Source organism: Hyperolius riggenbachi, chromosome 2, assembly GCF_040937935.1.
Source record: "Hyperolius riggenbachi isolate aHypRig1 chromosome 2, aHypRig1.pri, whole genome shotgun sequence".
Taxonomy (NCBI): domain Eukaryota; kingdom Metazoa; phylum Chordata; class Amphibia; order Anura; family Hyperoliidae; genus Hyperolius; species Hyperolius riggenbachi.
Window position 1 is genome coordinate 227,432,578 of NC_090647.1, and position 23,074 is coordinate 227,455,651.

Genomic DNA, 23,074 nt, shown 5'->3' on the forward strand with positions numbered 1-23,074 from the left:
TCTATGGCTAAAAGTATTACTGGCAGAGGATTGGACGGACAGCCAGGCAATTTACATTGTTGAAAAGGAAATAAATAGGTCAGCCTCCATATCCCGCTCACTTCAGGTGTGCTTTAAATAAAGATATTTTAATGCTCACTATCTCTATGGGGGGTATTCCGACTGTGTTCTTATGGAGAAATTCTTCCTCCCTTCTGGTTCTGGGCGACTGTTCCTAGGTCAGAAAAAGTGCCGGTTGACATTATGTCAGAAGTGGTTCAGCTACTGCTCTTTCATTGCCTCTTAATCCACTACATTAAGCCACTTAGAGTTTACTAAAATATCAGCTGTCAGGCATTCAAATGCAGTTAAGCATTTTTTAAAAAAAAGTTTGTTAGCAGCCAGATGTGGTTGTACTGCACTCAGCCCAGCCTGTTCCCGGGGAGCAAGTCCCCACCCAATCCCTGCAGAGTCTTCATTCACCAAAAAGTCTGCAAATAGCCTACCAATTTGCTTTAATGCTAGGTACACACCATACAATTTTCTTTTAGAAAGAGGGTTCGATAGATCATTTCTGTCATGTTCGACCTTATTTTCGATCGTTTTTCTGGTCGATTTCTCATAGAAGTGAATGGAAACCGATAAGAAAATAGATCGAAAAATCGATCGCACAGAAAATTGTATGGTGTGTACCTAGCATAACTTGCTTTATTTATAATTGGTCTTACATTAACTGTTAGTAAGCTTCTTTTGTTTCTTTTTATTTTAAGCAGCACAGCATTATATTACAAACGAAACTTTGTGAGTGCAGTGGTGTAACAGCCCGTGCAACTGAGTTTGGTTTTCAAACCAGACTCTGTTGTGAGGAAAATTTGCAGACTGCAGGCAATCATCTTAGAAAGCATTTTTCATTATGACAGGTTTATCACATGACATGATTATCAGATGACTCGTCCACAGATAGCTCAGCACAGATAAAAAGAAGCACATCTATGGCATGTACGTCATTTATACTGCTCGTTTACCCTGTGGAAGAGACAGGCTTACATAAGGAAACTCAATACAAACTTGCAGAATGCATTGTTAAAGGGAATCTGAAGTGAAAATAAACTTATGATATAATGATTTGTATGTCTAGTACAGCTAAGAAATAAAACATTAGCAGCAGAGATAGGAGTCTAATATTGTTTCCAGTACAGGAAGAGTTAATAAACTCTAGTTATCTATGCAAAAAGAGCCGCTGGTCTCTCCCCCACTTTTAAAGTCACAGAGAGCTCTGTCTTCTGAAGCTTATTATCTAAGTGTCTGTCACTGTATTTTGTTTTTTTTTTCTGCACAGGAAATGTTCATAAGTTCACTAGCCTGCTCTGAGAAATCATTTAGAATGTTGAGTGTAGTGTGTAAACGGCAAATATTAGAGAATGCTGCAATGTTATAAAAAAAACTATATAACTGAAAATAAAAATCTGAGAATATTTTCTTTGCTACTAATCTTCTAGTTATTATCCGTACTACACAACCAATTCATTATATCATAATTTTTTTTCGCTTCAGTGTCACTTTAAAAATCAGAAACTGCATAATAAAAAAAGCACTTCACACTTCTGTTTTATCAACATTGAAAGCTAATGCACAACAAGATGTACACAGATGGCTCATTCTGCACGACTGTTTTTAAAGCGGATCTGAGATTAAAAACTAACTATAACAAGTAAAGGGGCCCATACACCTAACGATTTTCCCGCCAATATGCGGCCGATTCGATCACAGTGATCAAATTGGCTGTGAAATCGCCACGCACACCGCTGACAGAACGATCGATTTCCGTTCGAAATCGATCGTTCCCGTCGATCCGCCCGTGCGGAAGATTTTTCTCGATCGCCGGCGGGTCGGGAGTGCGTCGATAGCGGTGTTCGAATGCCCGACGCAATACAGCAAGTATACATTACCTGTTCCGGCCGGCGCGAGTCCCCTGGTCTCTGCTGTCTTCTCCGCTCTGGTCTGGTCTCCGGCATGCTTCACTTCTTCCTGCCCGGCAGGAAGTTTAGTAGAGGGCGCTCTAAACAGTAGAGGGGGGGGGGGGGAGGGAGCAGCGGCAGCACCACCACAGATTGTGAACGGTTTCAGGCTGAAATCGGTTCACAATCTGTTTGCAGTAATACGATCCCTCTCTGATCAGATTCGATCAGAGAGGGATCTATCTGTTGGTCGAATCTGATGGCAAATCAACCAGTGTATGACCACCTTAACTTGTCTATATATCTTATCTAAAGTTTAGATAGTTCACACAGCAAATCTGGCTGCATACAGCTTTAATAGAATATGATTATTTAATACTGTGATACAATGACAGCAGCCATGTTGTTTGTAAACATTACACAGAGGCAGGCTTATCTGCATCTTGAGCAAAAAAACCTAATTCCCCCTCCTCCTTCCTCCTCCCTCCTCCTCCCCTCTGCCTCTGAAATCTCTGGCTAGTAATACCTCCCCCTCCTCCTGCCCAGACTGAGCTCCCATGAGCCCTTGCTACTGTCTGAAAGTGCCTTGGCTCTCTGAAAACCTGTGGGCGTGGCTTGTTAAGTTTATAGGGAATTACAGTATTAAAACAAAAACAAAAGTATTTGGCTTGAGGAAAGCCCTATAAACAATAGGAAAGGAACACAAATATGCAACGAGTAAAAGTTCATCTCGGATCCACTTTAAATAGTTTTGATCCGGCTTAAAGTGAAATTTCACTTTTAGAGGAAATTACACAGTTGACAATGCCTCCATAATAGCAGCAAACATTACCTATTCAGCTGTCTGACCACTGGTTATCCTTGTTTGGCAGAAACTCATGTAGCATCATTGTTCTTCTAGTGGCCAGCACTATGTGCAAAGGTCTCGTCCCTTGGATCTATATACAATGGAATGTGTGTACAGAACTGGCTTCAGGGGGAGTGGCATATTAACGTACTGAGGTATGCCAAGTACAGATACTACAGCCACAAGAATGGAGTAACTGGATGGGTGGCCAGCTACAAGGTAGTCAAGTGGCAAAGTTTGGCAGTAGAGTAGCTGAATAGAGAATGTGTTTACTGCTAATAAGGAGGTGTTGTTAATGCTGCAATTTCCACAGTAGAATAATTCTTCACAAGTACTTTTCACTTGAAACAGGTTGAAGCTCTGCTTTGATAGATTTTCTGGGCAACCGACAGAACAGGTTTTCCTGATTTGGGACTGGTTGCCTAAGTTAATAATAAATAGTGTTGGCGCATTTGGCATATTCATATTTAGAACCTTGCCCCGAACTCTGCAGAACAGAATCTAAATCTTTGTGCATGGCAGGGGGTGTTATCTCACCCTTGTTGCCACCTTTGTGCTCTGCCCTCTACATCATGTTCCAACTCTCATATACTTCCTCCTCAAGGAAGAAATACGTGAAAAGCTGAAATGTGCCGTGGAAGGCAGTGAACAGAGGCCGCGACAAGGGTGAATAAAAAAAAACAAAGAAACAAACAGGAAATTAATACAAGATTTAATCAGGTCAGGGCATGTAAACAGTTGTAGATATGCAACTAGCCCCGACTTCAAGTGAAACCAACTGGTAGCTAGAGGATGCAGCAGAGGTGGTGAAAGTATAGTATAGTATGTGTTAACATGTGTGCACATGTGTGATTGACAAGAGCACCGTAATACACTGAACAGGCATACATTATTAGTCACAAAGTACAAGTGAAAGCATTAATCGAGGTGTTCCTGCAAGTGAAGGTTGCACACAAACAAAAGAAAGGGACAGATGATCTAGTAAGCATAAAGCATACCACAAGCTAAACAAAGAAAAAAAAATGAAAGAAATGTGAGATGTACTAATACTAATCATCCGCTGTCAACTCCCTGTAAGAGAATCATATACAGCATGAGGGCTACATCATTTACAGTTCTGTATTTATGTCTTTACCATTAATATCTTGTCTTAGAGGTTGGGAGGCAGACATGCAGGTTATAGAAATGGGTGACCTAATCCATTCTCTGTCCATTTCATCATAGTGGGATTGTGCATTGGAGCTACAACAGCCATACAATGACTGTATACATGCTGCAACCTATTTACCATCCAAGCATCTGTTGAAAGCTACATTTATAGTGGTGGATTAAATCCAAAATGACCTATTTACTTATTTTAAGCGCAGCAAGCTTTGTGTCAGACATAGAGCATAGGGCAGAAAAAAAACAAAAGCAGAAAGGCCATATTTACCAGCCGCACACTTGCACATGTCACAGGTGGCAGTGCAGAGCTACAGCATTGTGTCAGTGTGTTGACAAGATAAACAGTAAAAAGCTCGCTGAGTGAGCCCACAGATGGTCACATGCCTACTAAAGATGGTCAATAAGATCCAAATGATTCCGATGCAGGATTATACAAATTTTGCATGCAAATGTATGCAACTTGAAAACTGACCAATTACAATCCACCTTGGAGGGATGCTACACAGGCGCTGCATTTTAAAAAATGCTAGAATCCTATGTAAGCTGATTTCAGGCATTTTAATACATGCTTCTGTGAACTTAGCGCTCATAAACACAACGGATATGGGAACATCCATTGCAATATCACCTCAGCTATTCCCAACCTGCATAATGATTAGGAAGTAGCCGATGCATTGCCGTATCTGAAGACAGGACATGCTCCTGCACCAGAAGCAGAAAGAACATCTCCTATGGGACACTGGAGCAGGTGCAGCACAATGCTTGCTTAGGCAGTTTTGAGGCATCAGTGTTAATGACAAACATACACACATACATATTGATGACAGTTTAGTGCAGAGAAACAAGTGCAGTGAGAAGTCTCGAGCAACAAGGAGGATAGATGTAAGAATGTCACTGTTTAATCACTTATGAACTTGTAATGTAACATGTATCTTTGATCAACAATAAAGACATGCAGGTGACAGTGCAACACATAAAAATAGGTTGATGGTATTTAGTTCTGTACAGGCTAAAAGGTTCTAGAGTGGTGTTAACAGGAAAGCACGTGACCAGATAACTGTGTCACCATCCACTAGGGAAATACTCATATTTCCTAAGCAGCCAATTTGTGTCAGACATACCTCATTAGCAGTTAACTTGTCCTGGGGTGTCTGTGGGGACATGGTAGGTGTCGGCTGACTTGAGGATGGGGAAGAGGTGGTGGAGGAGGAATGGCTTTGCTGTAAGAGATCTGGCAAGAGGTGAATGCGCCCGGCAAAGCCATTGCTCTCAAGTTGGTTGGCACGCTTTTTGTCAACTGTACTCTGTAGAAAAAACAGTCACACTTGTTTCGTTCAAGTGCTGCTTTAGTACAAACTATCCCTGGAAAATTCTAAACGTTGGATTACAATTCACATTACTGATAGGGGAAGGACAGTCAAAGCTGCCAAGTAACTTCATGTCTCGAGGCCACAGAAAGAGGAGAAGGGTTGTACAACAAAAGCCATCTATTTGATCTTTTTGCTTGCTTATTAAGGCTTCTGGATGTCAAGGCAGAAAAGCTGAATGCTATGAAGAAGGTCTTGTGATACTGCCATATAAAAGACTTGTTTTTTCAATTGAAATTTTCTTGGATAGTGTTCTAAGTGCTGGAAGGCTAACACCCTTGACCGAGATGCTGGACCAGCAAGCATGAAGTCATGAGAGAAGTTTAGAAACTGCATTTTCTGAAGCAAAAGCAGGTAATGTGTCACACAGTTTAGGCACCAATCAAATTGTTAGTGTTACAAAGAAGACACCAGATTAATCCGCTTGGCCTAAAAAGGACTAAGGGACTTGTTACTAAGATCTGATCTGTGCTTGCTTGTTTATTGATTAAGCGCTGCACAGTCTTCTGGTTCAGAAAACTATTGGATTGTTAGAATGTTAGTAGAGTGCACCTGTGCAAAACATGCAGGAAGCAGCAAATTAAAGGACTATATACAGTACTACTCATGCAGCGGAACAAAGACCTGCCGTAATGAATGAGTGCTAGCTGCTACAACACAGACATGATGCAAGGGAATAATGGAAAACATGGATGGATGAGTAGGTTAGGCAGAATACACAGACTGAGGGGGTTATACCTGTCGGACGATTAAAGTGCCTTCTTTGGAAGGAGTCATAGCGGGTTCACTCTCAACATCATCATGGACAATCATTGTTTTTACAGATTCTGTCTCTCCATTACTCAAGTTCAGCAAGGACCTATATATTTTATGCAAGAGGGACAAAAGAATATATACATTTCTAAACCAAACCACAGAATTTAACAGAAAAGCTTAAACAAAAAATGACACAATTTTTCATGCTATAAAGGTGCATACCGTATATACTTGACTATTAGTTGAGAAATGTAGGTCTGACTTACTATATAAAAGTATAGAGGTCCCCTTATGTACACGAGCCAGACCTGGGCACACTAATCACCACGTGGGGGGTGTCTCTGGCTGCCCTGAAAACCTGTGCTTGGGGGGGGGGGGGGGGGGGGGGGGGGGAAGACATTGGCCACACTGGTTATGTGGGGGGTAGGCCTGAATGATTTTAGGAAAAGAAGATTGAATTGCATGATTTCTGCCAGAAATAGTGATTTCGATTCGAGTCACGATTTTTGATACACAACAATGGACCAGCACTCCGATGGTAAGTATGAGTGCCCCCAGTATAGGTTAGCCAGTTATAGGTGCCCCCGGTATAGTTTGGCCAGCTGCAGCAGCACCCAGTACAGGTTATAGCGACCTATAAGTGCCGTAGTACAGGTTAGCCAGTGTAGGTGCCACAGTGCAGGTTAACCATAGAGATCCCCTTTAGTGTATATATCCAGATCCCCCTAAAGCTACGTACACAAATGCGACAACGATCGTGCGTTGTGAACGACGAACGAACTTTTAATTGACGAAAGAACGATCTAAGTAAAGTTAGTTTTTAAAGGTGTGTAACGATCTGATCGTTAGAACGAACGTTACATCACGTAAAGCAACTATTGCGCTTGCGCATAAAAATGAAAATTTCCATGGCGAAATAGTGAAATGCGCATGTCAAGCTTAGTACAAACAATCGTTTCCAACAATGTACACTTTGCAAATTCTTTGAAAAAATCCGCCAAGATAGATCGTTCGTTTTTAACGATCTAGCTCATCCGTCGTTAGACTTAATGGTCGTTGGCTCCTTTTTTTTTTAAACGATCGTCGTTTGAAACGATCGTTCCCCAATCATTTCAAACGACTATAGTCGCATGTGTGTACCATTCTCTCAGGTTGCTGCGTCCTCCCTCCCGTCTTGCCCGGTAGGTTTCCCAGCCGTGGTCAGTTGCACTTCACTGCGCATGCCGCCTGGTTGCACACGCCCCACTTGCGCTCCCAAGGGCGAGAGCATACTGCGCCTTTGCAGTACTAACTGCGCAGAACGCTTTCAGCCACGGGAGCATGAAAGGGGCATGTGCGCAGCCAGACCACGCAAGTGAAGTGCGACTGGCTAATGTACTAGGCAAGACGCCAAATGGACATAGTGCCCTGAGAGGTGTGCATGGAGGAAGCCCAAGGTGCATATTCTGCCTCCCCCTCCCCTCACAATTGTATACTGGTCACCCCCCTCAAAAGTGTCTGTCTACATACACACAAACAAAAAACACAGCTGTCTTTCTACCTCCGACATTTCACAATTGTTTCTACCCTTTCACCCCTCACAACTGACTATCCAGTTCCAGGGCTCCTCACCCACCCCACCTCCAGCTGTTTTCCAGCTAAACCCTCCTTCCTTCCCTCCAGGCACAGGTAGACAGGGCAGGCTATAAAAACAAACGCATACATGGTGATTCAGCCAGATCCCAGGACACACTGTCCCTCTGTCCATCTGCAGGCAGCCTGAGCCCTCTGCATAACTGTCTCAGCGAGACAGGCACAAACCGGCGGCATCTTCCTCCTTCCTGAGGACAGCGGGACCACATGATTGGGGGGCGGGGCAGTGCAGGAGGAACACTGGATTAGACGTATGCACTGTACTACAAGTGCCCGCCCCGCTCGACTGTCATACCCGGCACAGCTAGAGCCAGGCCAGATACTTGTTTCAAAGTATATGTTTCCGCCCGCTCGCCTGCATGTTAATGTGTATATGCGGGTTGCTGGGCAACGGTCGCCGTGACTTTACAGAGGTTTTCCAAGCGGCAATGCAGTGGCCAGTGCAGAGCAGGTACAGGCGGCAGCACGTGAAAACTGCGGCCCTGACAATCTTAAAATAGTCATGCCGCTGATCGCAATTTCAGTTTAAAAACCGAAAATCGTTCAGGCCTGGTGGGGAGTGAAGTGTACAGCCCACACTGATTTCCTGGAGGAGTTGGGGGGACAGATTGGATGGTAAATGGCTGAATGTAGGGCCGGGAGGAGTTACTGGCTGTATTTAGAGGCCAGGAAGGGTTAATGGCTGCAATATTTTATGCAGTGCAGCAGTTATTTTTTTTCTGGTCCCCTGAGTGCATCTGTTAACTTTTGCAGGTTAGACTTATACTTATGTCATTAAAAAATTCCAGAATAAGAGGGTCAAATTTTGTGATCGACTTATATTTGAGGATACACGAAGATGAATAAAGTAAAAAGCGGTTGCATTAGTGCAGTTTGTCAGTTCCAGCTGATAGGTGACTGTTCCAGTTTTTCCTCCTTACAAATATACCATATAGCTCTATATGAGTGGGTATAACATACAATGCTCTGGCATCTTCAGGTCCCGATGTTGATTCATCTGCTCCTTCTTGTTCTACGTCTTCATCCTCCTCATCTGTAGTGCCAGACTCCTCACTGGATGAAGAATAGTCTGTTACTTTATGCAGGGGCCGGACATCTTCCACGGCACGGAGCTCTTTAGCCAAAGCCGTCAAGTCCTGGGAAAAAAGATAAAGTCAAAACTAATACAAACAAAAAAGTGTTCCAGTCAATGGATGATGGTTACATTTTTATACACCCGGTTCAAATGCAGCAATGCCATATCACTGGTTCTGCCCTCTTTGAAGCCTCAACTTTATTTAAACGTAAATGTGTCAATAACCTGGCACTGGCTGCTTGGCATGCTGTATTATTGGTTCCAGGACAGTAACACATTTGTTCAACATCACTGATTGAGAAGGCTGCCTAGCACTAGTATGCAGCTTATACAACAATGTAGCTTGATCATACTGGTATTTAGCTTAGATGTCTATAATCTGAATGAAGCAGGCAACTGGACAACTCTGTAATCCTGAGTGTATCAGATGCTGTTTACTAATAAATGAAATTCTGTATTAGATGCGTTTTCTTTTATACAAGCTATGCATGTCCCACTGTGTGTTGATGACCTCTAAGGTAACACAAAATAATAGTGTGTTGAAATTTGGGCATCTGGGAACAACCAATAGTAGAATATTGGTATTTTACAGATATTCTACTATTTTACAGAGGTATTTTTCAACAATTTACTGATATTTTACTACAGAAAAACCTTAACCCCCACCCCCATGCCGAACCTTAACCGACCCACCGCTAAAGTGATATAAATAAATAGCGGGTGCCAGAGCCGCCCACTGTGCAAACTAGGGATACAAATAGTGGGCATCCACTATTTATTTGGTGCCACTGGCGCCTCAATTTCACACTATAGCTGCTATTTATAAAGGTGCCTATAGCGACACCCAAGTTTCTGCCGCTAGTGGGCACCCAAATTTCCAGCTTCCCGCACTAAGACCATAAGGCAATGAAGTCATTGGAGCGCAATAATCCAAGGTGTAACCAACCAGCATATTACAGCTGTACTCGAAAATAAAAGTACAAATGCTACTTGCTATAGGTAATACACACTTCAAATGAATTCTCCTAGACAAACTAGGATGTTTGTACATGCTTGCTCCCAGTGTGAACTTCTACAGCCAAACGATCAGCATTTTAGTCAGGAAGCTAGGGTTTACAAGACAGAAAAGAATACAGCATCCAATCACATGTGCTCTTCAACCTGTGCTGCACTGAAAATCATTTGTTATTACTATAGGGGTAAAAACGGCTTTTGTTTTTGTTAAATAGGTTTAAAATGTGAACCACAACAGGTCACAACTATAGAAAAAAAAATTGTAAAAATCATTAGTTTTTATAGTGGATGAACATAAGAAATTGACATTAAGTGTAGGACGTTGTAAATAAGACCTAAAAGTTCCTATAGACTATTTTCACCAATTAACTAAATATTAAGATATTTAGAACATCTAACCAAGAACGTATCCCAATCAACTTACCACTTCTCCCTGGAAGGATCGCAGACATAAAGTTGACCAATACGCAGAAGAGGTGAATAGACCAGAAGTGGGAAGAGAAGACAAAATCATCATCAGAAGCTTGGCAAAACAATGACTCATTTTTCAAGCATATTATATTCATGGTGAAACAAACTCAATGGCCTCATTTACACTAGAGGTGTTTAAAAAAAAAAAAACCCTTGTGCTGACTGGCACTTTTAAAGAAGTTGCTTAGCTCTGACCAACGATTTTAGCAGGTGTTGAGAGACGCTGACTGGTATTTCCTAGTGATGCGAGTGAACTCATCAGACAGCACCTAAAATGCCCTGCAACAGGATTTTTAAAAGAAGAAAAAAGAAAAGCAGCCAGCACCCTAGCTTGCAGGTTGAACATTGAAGGTTACAATGTCTTAACATTTTTTGCCACAAATTAACTGCAGTGTGTGCATTGGCTTTCCACTTTATAGCAATGTGCTTTCAGGACAGACACAAATCTGACTTAAAAGGGAACCCGACGTGAGAGATAAGGTATATGGAGGCTGACATGTTTATTTTCCTTTTAAACAATACACATTGCCTGGATGACCTGCTGACCCTCTGCCACCAATACTTTTAGCCCCTGAACAAGCAAGTAGATCAGAGGTTTCTGACTAAAATCTAACAAGATAAGTTGCATGCTTGCAAGTGTGAGATTCAGACACTACGGATGCCAGAATGATCAGCAGGACTGCCAGGCAACGGGTAGTGTTTAAAAGGAAATAAATATAGCAGTCTCTATAGGTCTTTAACCTAAGGCTCCTTTTAAGCACTTGGCTGGAAGAAGCTAACTTTAAAAAACACTGACGCAAAAAAAAAAAAAAAAAAAAAAAAAAAAAGATACTCACCTAAGGAGTGGGAAGGCTCTGGATCCTGTAGTGCCTTCCCTCTAGGTCCCCTCATTCCAGGTATTCGACCAACTGGTTGATTTTGCCTTTGCGAGCCTTCGGAAGCACTAGTGTCTGAGTGCTATCGAAGACAGGAGGTGTGTATACTGAGCATGCATGAGTGCGCACCTGCAGTAAGGAGACGCCCATCTTTGGAAGCATTCAGGGACACAAGTGCTTCCGAGGGCTCCCAGAGATGACACATTTGAATGGGGACTGATTCCACCAAGATAGGACAGAGAAGGCTCTTTAGGCAAGTATCACGACTTTTATGTCACTACAGATTTGCTTTAAAGCTGCCTTGTATACATAACTCATCTATATAGCCTGCAATGTCTTTCTCCATCCTTCTCACCCCACATATCCCATATTGTACTACTTCTGGACAAGATACCTTACTGTGTGTGAGGATAGTGAGCAAATTTGAAAGGCTGTACAAAAACTAGCATTAGTGTGATAAATACAAATCCATTGTAATAATACTCATATTAAAGAGAATCTGTACTCTAAAATTCTTACAATAAAAAAGCATACCATTCTATTCATTATGTTCTCCTGGGCCCCTCTTTGCTGTTTCTGCCACTCCCTGCTGCAATCATGGCTTGTAATTGCCAGTTTTAGGCAGTGTTTTCAAACAAAAGACATGGCATGTGATAGGCTGAGAGCTCAGTCTGACTCATACAGAGCCTGCAGGGGGCCTGGAGAGGGTGTGTATAGCTTCTATCCTATCACAAACAAAGTAGCACATTCCTGCCTGAGCCCGACCTAGCTGTCAGAGGAAAGAAGATTAGATTATATAACAGAGATAATACAGCCACTGTCTGCAGTAAGACAGACCACATTAGAACATGTATAGGAACTTACAGGATAGAAGAAATAAGGTGGAAAATTTTGTTAGAGTCTCTTTAAAGCAACAACCAGAGTATTTCTATTCTTCCTACACAAACTGCTTAAAGGAATCGTCAGGCGCAAAAAAAAAAAAAAAAAAAAAATCAGCGTTACTCACCTGGGGCTTTCTCCATACCCTTGCAGGCGACTGTCCCGCTCTCCACCGCCTAGGTCTGCGGCGCACTGCGCAGAACTACTGTGCCTGCACAGTGCGCTGCGGACAACGTGGCCATGATTGACAGCGATGCTTCACACAGGCGCAGTAAGGACGACCTCGAGGTCATCCTCTGCACCATGTGGGGAGCCCGGGACAGTGGCGGAGAGGCCGGCGTGGGACAGTCGGCTGCAAGGGGCTGGAGAAAGCCCCAGGTGAGTAATGCTGCCTTTTTTGTTTTTTTTGTTTTGCCTGATGATTCCTTTAAAAGCTTAAGAGATACCAATATATAACAAAATTTCTTACAGCAGGCTTGCTCGGTCTTCCAGTCTCTTTCTTCTCTTCAGATTTTTTGGTTGTGTTTTCGGGACGTTGAGATGGAGAGCCTTCAGATTTTGAAGATGCTGGGATTAAAAACACAAATGCCACTTAGTCAGAGATAGAGGTTACATGCTCATAGCAAACAATAGATTAGATGAAAGTGGTTTACAAATGTTTTTTATTAAAATGTAAAGACTAACAAAGTCATCAACAGAGTATAGTGCAATTTAAAACAGTTAAAATGACATAAGCATAGCCGACAGTTGCTTACAGTATGATTGTATGACAATCAAATAATAGAACGTACAAAAACACTAAATGTTGCTCCACGGTACCAGAAAAGACATCGCTGAAACATTGGTACAAAATGCAGAAGACAGATCATTAGGCAGAAGAGAAGTTAGACTTATATGCAGACCAGTTGGACCATCGGGTTTGAAAGTTATCTGGAGAGGAAATAATGCTGGCCAGTCTATCAGTATCCATAATGAGATCTAGCCTTTGTTCAAACTGTGAGAACGGCAAGGTAGGTTGCTTCCAGTTAAATGCAATGAAAGTGGTATTTTGGTACTAAGTGAGTATAATGCATTTACTGTTGGAGGGAATCACCAAATACTGCAGATGGTGCAGAGTGGATTTCTGTAATTTAACCCTTCCCTCTACCTGTGACCAGGGTCCAGCTTTAGCAGCATATTTTAGAAATGAACTTGCAGGAGATCAGAAAGGCGACAGCCTTTCACAAGGCTCTTACATGCGTGTACATTTGGTTGCCTGAAAATCATTCATAACAATTTCAGGTGAATTTTTAAAGTGTATACAGATGTTGGGCCTGGTACACACATCCAATTTTGATTGGGCGATTTTACCACCGCCATGTAGTATAAGGTTCAACAGATTTTGAATGCTATGAGCTGATTATGTAGGTAAGCTCTCAAACTACAAGGAAGTAAAAAGTTGGCCAATAAGATTATGATGTGTGTACCAGACTTTGCCGAGAGGTACCAGCTACTAGCTTGAGATGGAAAATGCTGGAAAACCATTGCCCCTGGGCTACTTAGTACTGTGGGGGAGGAGGGGTATTGACACAGTTGATTATCTGCCCAGGGTAGCACAGAAAGAAGATTTTGAATCCTGCTTCGTTTTACTGACGGATCTTCCCTGCAGATATTGCCAGTGCAGAGGCTGTCTCTGCAGGGAAGATCCACCAGCTTGTAGCAATCTGAAGCTATGTACACATGCTAGATACTACCGCAGGATATACTGTCATTTGACAGGTTTGCAGAGCAGCATGTGTACGGTCATCTGTTCTATAATTATTTTTAAAAATAATCAAATGCTAGTGTACTCTGTGATGGCTGCTCATCAGTAATAATAATCACTACTTTTGTGGATCATGAAACTATGTATTTATACAGATGTCCTCTAGAGGTGTGGTGAGTGCATCCAAAAGAGATCATTTCCAGTGAAACGCAAAACCGCGCGGCTCTGCGTTGCGCATCACTACCGGTGGAGCTTACGATCCCATTCATTATACTGAATGGAATCACGGGCCCAATCGCTCGAAATGCAGGCAACCATGCCCTGTGATTCAAAAGTGAATTGCAGGGCATGAATGAAAAGCAGCAGACAGTGCAGTCTGCTGTTCCTGCGATCGCATTTCCAGAAGCACGGCTGAAAGCTCGCTATATTGAAACGAGCCCTCAAGTATGAAACAATCTCCTGATTTTGGATCACTGGCAAGCCCCAGTTCAAGTATTCTGCCGTAAAGCTCCTCCCCTGCATAGAACCATTACTGTAAGACAAGTACAAGCAATGTGTATGCACACAAGCAGACCTTACTTACATCTCATTCGGAAACGTTCGCCAGATCCACTTTGAGATCCTGGATGTGATCCTGCTTGGGAACCAGAGTTACTTGATCCTGAAGAACTGCCACTGCCTGGCCTGGGCACAAGTTTCTCTACCCGCTCCCAAAGCAACCTGGGCTCAATATTGCTGAAAGAAAACAAAAAATGGATCTATGAATTTATTATAGATTTATTTAGTGGCATCATATTCTATTGCACTTTACAATTCAAGTTTGAGGCACTATAAGGCTTCTTGCACACCAAGACGTTGCATTAGGTGGCACGTTAAGGTCGCATAACGTGCACCTAACACAACGTATGGTGCTGCAAGAGCCGACGGTAGAGTGAGCCGCGTTAGGCGGCTCGAGTCCTATAATGTCTCCCAGAGTGGCGCTGATTGGCCAGCGGGACCACGTGATGCGGAGCGAGACACTCCGCATCACGTGGTCCCGCCGGCCAATCAGCGCCCGCCAGTGCAGTGAATATTAAGTAGCCATGTGCGCGGCTACTGTAGCTGGCTCTCCCCGCCTCCTCTCCGCCCCCCACTGCGCATGTGCAAACAGTCTAACGCGGCTATAGCCGCTCCAACGCCGTAGCATGCTGCACTTTGCACAGAACGTGCAGAGTTACATGTAACGCAACGTGGGCTGTGTGAACAGCCCACTTGTGTTACATTGCTGTGCGTTGGGGGAGCGTTACAGGCGCACGTACGTCTTGGTGTGTAAGCAGCCTAAGTGAAAAAAGGAAATAACATGCTTATCAGAGGGGAACATTGCTCTATTACCATTTACAGTAGAGAATCTTATAAAGGTGGGCATTACATTGAAATACATTGTTTTTGAGTGACCTTATGACAAAAAAAGTAACCACATCCTGTGAGCAAATTCAGAAGTCACAGATTTATAATATGAATTTAACTGCCCACAACAAAAGAACAAATAAAAGCACAAGTGGCAGTTCTTATATCTATACTTGCTTTTACTTTAGCAGGCATGTTTCTGACAACGAGTCAATTAAAATGAAGGTGCCACAGCTTCCCTTTGTGCTGTGTGAACTGCAAGGAAATATAAAATGAAGTATACAACTAATACATAGGCTGGGAACAACTGCACTCCAGGTCCCTGTTCGGTTGTTGTTATCTGTGGCAGCACGGTGGCGTAGTGGTTAGCTCTCTCGCCTTGCAGCGCTGGGTCCCTGGTTCGAATCCCAGCCAGGGCACTATCTGCAAAGAGTTTGTATGTTCTCTCCGTGTCTGCGTGGGTTTCCTCCGGGCACTCCGGTTTCCTCCCACATTCCAAAAATATACAGATAAGTTAATTGGCTCCCCCTAAAATTGGCCCTAGACTATGATACACGCACTACATAATATAGACATATGGCAATGGTAGGGATTAGATTGTGAGCTCCTTTGAGGGACAGTTAGTGACAAGACAATATATATATATACAATGTACAGCGCTGCGTAATATGTCGGCGCTATATAAATACTAAATAATAATAATAATAATAATAATAATAATAATCTGTGGCCTGTGACTTAGTGTGGGGAGGAAAAGAGATCCTGCTCTGACTGGCAAGGAAGGCTTATACAAACCACACACAATGCATTTTTTTATGCATGCCCAGAAGAGAAATGATTGATCTACTAAAATACCCACAATATTTCGACTGTTCCAATCAAATGTCTGTAGAAAAATGAAAAACAAAAGCTTTTTCCTAATCAGTGAGACAGGGGTCGCACTTAGGTCTGGTTCACACTGCAAGAGCTTTTTAAGTGCTAGTGATATTAAAAGCTCTTGCTTATGCAATCCTACTTTTTTTTTTTTTAGAAAAACATATTACTAAAAGTGACACATAGCATTACATTAGCAAGAGCTTTAAAGATCACAAGCGCTTAGAAAATGCTCTTGCAGTGTGAACCAGCCCTTAAGCAATTCTGCAGCATTTTGCTGAAGACCCCCAAAAACCGCATGCAGAATTGCATATAATGAAAGTGTATGGTGCTTCTGCAGTTTCTGGAGACATATGCCATTCCGCTTAGCGTTAGAAAAAAAAAAACAACCTGCACTACTATCCCGCACAATGCATGTGGTTTTTAATAGAAATCAATGGCTACTGCTCTGCAAATCGCACAATTGTGCGGTAAAGTGCATGCAGGGAATAGTCTACAGTACCCGCAGATGCAAGTGTGGTCCCTCCCGGAATGGGAAATGTTCAGGTGACAAACCTTGTGGAATTCCTCTGCCCAGTCTGGCTGTTCTGTTGCACGTTGCCCTGCAGAGGGGAATCTCTTCGAGACAACACAGGGGATCTAGATGTTGTCCTTACAGGCACCTTTGTCGGAGAAAAAAAATGAACAGTTTCTAATAATTATAGATTCATTGGTGTAGGAAAGATGGATTCAACCAGAAGACATTTCTATTATCCATTTTAAAAGTCATTTTAGAGTAAACCTGCCACAAATCAGGTTAACAGAAACTCAGTATAGGAGGTGGAAAAATATATAATAAGGATGCCCTCACTGAAAACTGCAGACCTCTTGTCACAAGGTGCAGAAATACGGATACTTCCTGCGCTTCCCTACATGCATCACGGGGACATGAACTGTGCCTATTAAACAGTACTGATCATTCCCCCTAACATCTGCTTGTTACAGTGAGCCCCTGCTGACCCTCAGGTGGTTCCCCTTACTGTGTCTTACTAAATACCAGAAATGTAGGCATGAACACCCCACCTCCCCAGACTACATGCTTTAGTTCTGCACCCATGCAGAGGCCAGAGGAACTGAACGCCTAGGCTCCCTGTGCTACATAGAACCTTTTTCCTGAATACAGGACTGGAACACAATTTGTTTTTCCTTATTTTTAAATTTAGGTCCACTTTAAAAGTGCCAATATAAATAACTAGGGGTGAAATTAATAGGGATAAACATGACTTTTACAGATCTGAAATGAGAGTTATATGGAAGCTGCCATATGTATTTCCTTTTAAGCAATACCAGTTGCCTGGCTGTCCTGCTGATCCTCTACCTCTAATACTTTTACCATAGACCCAGAACAAGTATATGCAGATCAAGTGTTTGACAATATTGTCAGATCGGACTAGATTAGCCACATACTTGTTTCGGGTGTTATTCAGACACTACTGCAGCCAAATAGATCAGCCGGCTGCCAGGCAACCATTATTTGAAAGGAAATAAAAATGCCCCCCTCCGTATTCTTCTCACTTACTTCAGTTATGCTTTAAGAGAATTTTCATGTTTCGTGTTTAATACGGAGACAGTTTTCAGTCATGTTCTGATTATTTCCTTGTATGTTTGGTATCAACCCCAACCAAATCGGAAAAAGAACGAGGTAAAAACTCAGAGCAATCATTCTAGTTAGTGTAAATTAGTATTATTACCTTTAGAACAAGACTTTTCAAATTCAAATTCCATTGTGTACCTCTGTACAGACAAGTACACAGCTGCAGTCAAGCAGACTCTTGCTCTCTATTGCCTGGTTAATTTACTCTTAGCAACTGAGATGCTTACAGCTGCTCACCCCCTACTTCCTGTGAGCGATTCGTTCCACCTCTTCATGTAGATACCTGGTTCATGATTCAATGCAGGGAGGTTGTGAAATGTAGGCTGACGTGTATTGCTCTTCCTGCTTTAGGTGCCACAGTGTCCTACCTGGCTGAGCCACCTACCATCTCAATATAGAGAGGCTAGGAAATAAGCTGGACTGAGGTAGCAAGTGTATTTTACCAGAACACCTGTTTCATGGATTAAATAGATCTTCCATTATCCTGATTGCGCTTAGAATTTTCCTTGCTCAGTTTTGGGTTCAATTAGGTTTTAAACAACCTAGGTTTGTGGCACGCTTGGTTTCATCAGCGAAACAATGTTTGAAATTTGCTTAATGGTGTGTTGATGAGGATTATGATGTACAGTTGTGTTTGGCAGCATTGCTTCAGTCACTATGAGTAATGGTAATGAACAGCTGAAGCAACATGAGGTTACATGGCAGGTAGCAGCAATGCCAAAATAAGACGTGAAGAAGCATACTTTGGCTGTAAGTAGCATGTTGGTAGTGGCCCGGAAGATCTATGCTTATAAATTATTGTGTGGCATCAATAAACAACCAAAAATAAAATAAACACCATGCTTTGGCTTATTCATGATCATGTATAATGGGCATAAGTTGTTGGCTCTAGCCATGCAAACATGGGGTCTGAATTAAGCTATCGTATGGCAGCGGAAACTAAAGAAGTATACATCAATATATAGATAACAAAAGTCACCATTTTCTTTAGATTCATTCATAATGTTAATCAAATCAATTATATCTATACAAATAGTAAACTATATGTGGAAAGCAGATCTTTGCATTCTGCCTTTTGTAAAACTAAACAGTCCCAACTACACCTGCAGGTAAAGTAAGCTGCATGTATTATTTTAAATTGAACCTGAGATGAAAGAAGTCTCAGGTTTGATACTCACCTGGGGTTTCCTCCAGCCCCCTTGAGGCCATTCGGTGCCATGCTGTCTCCCCTGGCCGCTCCAGTCCCCCACAGTGGTTACTGCGCAGGTGCAGAACGCTCCTGGTTGCAGGAGTGTGACTGTGGCACGCGGTTAGGCATGCACGACAAAACAACTCAGCCACAATACCGAGCTCTCCAGCGGTGAAAAGGAGTGGCCTAAGGAGACTGAGGGACTGAGCGGCCTCAAGGGGGGGGGGGAGGGGCGGGAGAAAGCCACAGGTGAGTATTAAACCTGAAACCTCTTTGGTCTCAGGTGCACTTTAAGTTTGCCTATGTAAAAATGTGCTAACACTGAATATAAATATAATCTGCAGAATTTCTTTGTTAGGAAGACAGACTATAAGGACTTGATCCTAAATAGGCAGTGCTATAATAGAAGTAGGAGAACATGAACTACTCACACTAACAGCCACCATACGTACACACTTTTGCCATACCTGTCTAATATGACAGATATAACCTAGACCTGCACGCACAAGTACGTCTTACATTACTACTACTACTCCTTACCCTTGGAGGCACCTCTTCACTGTCTGATCGAGCCCAAACCCTTTGGTTGGACTCGGGTGTCTCAGACTTAGAGTCAGAAGTTTGATTTAGAACTTCGCTGCGTGGGGAAGGGTGTGGTTCCTGAGAACGTAGATGATGAGGTGCAAATTTGGGAGAAGGGTCACTGAAGGAATGGGATCGCGAGACAGGGGATACATTGTTCTTGAGGGATGCCAGATGAGACCATTGTACCTTACAAGAAAACAAGACACAGACATTTACACGGTGCATTGGCAGTGCTGACTTTTTTAATCCGGTGAAGCAGAATGTTAAAAAAGTCAGACAAGGATGAGAACAAGACATTAGGCAGGCTCACTGACACAGCTGTAAAGTAGTACTGCAGGGATGACATGTGAACAATGGGTTGACCTGACAGTAATGTTATTAAACACAAGATGTCATGCACAGCATTTTGTAATGGGCAGGATTTACATACACAGATAGTAAAGGCTAGTTTCCTTGGCTAGTATGTGCACATAAAGATAACACAAAACAAGTACGGTGTGAAAACAACTCAGATACCAAATTATTCCAAAGCATACCTATATTTTAACAAAAATTGAGCAAACACAAACTTTCAAAGGGTACAAGAGATCGGTTAAGGTACACCTGGACTGAGAGGGATATGGAGGCTGCCATATTTATTTCCTTACTAATTTCTTGCCTCACAGTTCTGCTGATCTCTTTGGCATCAGTAGTGTCTGAATCACACACCTGGAACAAGCATGCAGCTAATCCAGTCCGACTTCAGTCAGAAACATCTGTTCTGCATATGCTTGTTCGGGGTCTATGGCTAAAGGTATTAGAGGCAGAAGATCAGCAGGACAGCCAGGCCATCTGCATTGTTTAAAAGAAAATAAATAGCAGCCTCTATATACCGCTCAGTTCAGATGTGCTTTATTTGCATTTAGAGTGAAACTGTAGTATTGTTTAGGAGGGGGGGGGGGGGAGCAATCCCTTCACTACAGCTCTATAAACTGCTTTGTGGCAATTACTCAGGCAAGGATACATGCAAATGGGAACTTCTAGGCAGTCTGCATTCCAAAGACAGTATAACAACCATTGAGCACGTTTACAGTTATATAGCAAAATCGTGCTAATAAGTAGCATACCCAAGATATCAGGATGTTTACAATTTGTGGTTAAGGTCACCTACCAAAATGTAACACACAACATAGAAATATAATATAAAGAGATCGCCAAATATAAATGAATCAATGTCCGACCATAAGGGCTTCAATAAAGGAAACGTTATAATTAAACTAATCCATGATTAAAATCAATTAAAAACAAAGAGAGGGGGAAAACAACTGTGATATGGGTGTTCACAATGATCGTCGATAATATTTACAACTCACCATACACAGTGTCTTCCCCAGAATTTTTTGCCAGCCGGGTGGCATGAAATGGTATCCCGGGTGGCATAAAAAAGTAGCCGGGTGGTGCGAGATGTGAGAATGCAGGGCTGGTGCTTCTGTGAATAAATCTGCTTACAGCATAGGAGGCGGTTAAGCCAATGACAGCTGGGTGCTCACCAAAACTAGCCGGGTGGAGCACCAGGCTAAAAGGGCCTGGGGAGAACACTGATACATAATGCGTATACTATTCAATTAAGTTTTTGCATCTTCCTAGTATTGGATTTTTTTTTTCGTTGCCCAATGTCCATGGATTGGCTCCTAAATCAGAGGTGACCATATTGAGGTCTCCTGTGATCATTGGATACTTTTTCACCTTAATCGTTTATTAACATAGTTATTTCATGTCTAGTATTTCCTGAATTTATGTCAGTCTTATTGGACTGTATACAGGATAGATAGAATATACTTTCAATATGATTGTGTAGCGAGATGGAAATTTATTTGTTGAATGTATTCTTTTTGGGGGTTATCAACCTCTGCAACATTTAGATGCATGTCTGTAATTGTTCTTAGCATTCATATTAAATGCCTGAGAGAATACATTTTGTCCACATGATGGCAATATAATACTTCTTCTTTTGCTTCTACTCTTCTTCCATCCTTCTCTTCTTATAGTGCTCCCTGTTAGGGTCACATGGGCTATGCCTGTTATTATTGGTCACTAGTTCAATAGAGGAGGGTCCCCAGTGAGCAGTCGCCATGGCGACAACACAGATACCCTTGAGCGATGCAGCCGTGTCCTATTCAAATATCCCCACAGACTATATAAACTTCTACCCAAAAGCCACTATTTTTGATGCAGCTTCGGCAAAACGGACAGTTGGGTCAGGGACGCCCGGTATTCTCTCCTGGTCTCCTATGTGGAGAAGCTGGCTTTGTACTTTCATCTATTTGCCTATTCTCTGATTACTCCTCCAGCAGCTAACTTTGGTTTGCACATGTGGGTTACGGTTTGCCATTTGGTTGTGGATTCTTGCATTTGTTTTTTTTATTTCTGCATTTCTTATAGCAATAAATAGCTCTATATTTCTATTTATAGTCTTACCTCATGGATGGACTCTTTTCTTTATGCACAAGCACATTTTTTCAAGGGCATGGTATGCACTTTTAAAACTTGCTGCTGGTGCTGTGTTGCACACTTGATTGTATATTATTTAATTGTGACTTTGTTACAATGAAATGTTCCTCACCATATACCAATTTTTGCATAGTATTTGCATTTATACGACAAGTTATGTCATTAATTTCTATTTGCTGTATACCCATTGTTGAATAGTATTATGCATTTGTATGGCGAGTTGTATTTATTATTAATAATGATTATGAACAAAGCATATGGGCGGACATTTCTTTAAGCACGAGCACTTTTTTTCAAGGGTATATAGTGCACCATGCACTTTTAAAAAACTTACTGCTTATGCTATGTTGCACATTTGATTCCATGTTATTTAATGGTCACTTTATAAAATATTACTCACCATATATACCCATTTTTGCAAAGTGCTCGCATTTAATGTCAAATTATATATTATTATTTGCTGCATACCTATTATTGAATACTATGCCCATTTGCATGCCAATGTAGAATATAATTAACTGAAGCACTTAAGGTCAGAGATTGTGGGGTTATTTTTTTCATGTCTTTCTATGTTATGTTCCAAAAACAGTACGGAAGTCGAGGTTGCAATTTTATTTAAAAAATGTTGAAGTACAAAGAATTGTGCAGCACAGATGAGTTTTAAAGCAAGCCTTTTTTCTAATTAACATTTCACTATAAGGGCTGGAACCCACAGGAGCGCTTTTGGCAGCGTTTTGGCAGCACTGCGATACGCTAGCAGTTTGCCAAAACGCTGGGCTAATGTTAATGGATGGGGCAACTTCCACAGGAGTGTTTGCGTTTCCCAGAAACGCAAACGCAGAACCTGCTGCATTTTGGGAGCGTTAGCGCTTCAATGTAAAGTATTGAAACGCTAGCAGAAACGCTCAGCAAAACCTAAACTGAGCGGTTTTGCTAGCGTTTTGTGGTTCAGCACACTGTAACAAAATTAAAAATAATTCACAGGACCAATCAGGATAAAAACGCGAAACGCAAAACGCTACACAACCGCTGAGCAAAAAAATACACTGTTGCAAAACGCGACCGAAAACGCGCATGAATCCGCTTGCAAACTGCTCAGACAAAACGCTAGCGGTTGCGTTTTGCGTTTGCGGATTTCAGTGGGTTCCAGGCCTTAG

General features: G+C 42.1%; 1 protein-coding gene across 4 annotated transcripts in view; it reads right to left on the reverse strand.

The window, feature by feature from the left end:
- The window catches only part of MAP4K4 (mitogen-activated protein kinase kinase kinase kinase 4), a 232,675-nt gene that overhangs the window by 20,495 nt on the left and 189,106 nt on the right, over window positions 1–23,074 (reverse strand). The window contains exons 17-24 of one of the 4 annotated variants that reach the window (XM_068268251.1): window positions 19,383–19,613; window positions 16,576–16,682; window positions 14,345–14,496; window positions 12,487–12,584; window positions 10,217–10,225; window positions 8,664–8,839; window positions 6,054–6,174; window positions 5,070–5,252 (exon numbers count right to left, since the gene is read on the reverse strand). In XM_068268251.1, coding sequence (XP_068124352.1) covers window positions 5,070–5,252; window positions 6,054–6,174; window positions 8,664–8,839; window positions 10,217–10,225; window positions 12,487–12,584; window positions 14,345–14,496; window positions 16,576–16,682; window positions 19,383–19,613 — 1,077 coding nt within the window. The remainder of the gene's footprint in view (window positions 1–5,069; window positions 5,253–6,053; window positions 6,175–8,663; window positions 8,840–10,216; window positions 10,226–12,486; window positions 12,585–14,344; window positions 14,497–16,575; window positions 16,683–19,382; window positions 19,614–23,074) is intronic. The other 3 variants (XM_068268252.1, XM_068268253.1, XM_068268254.1) reach the window with 3 other exon arrangements.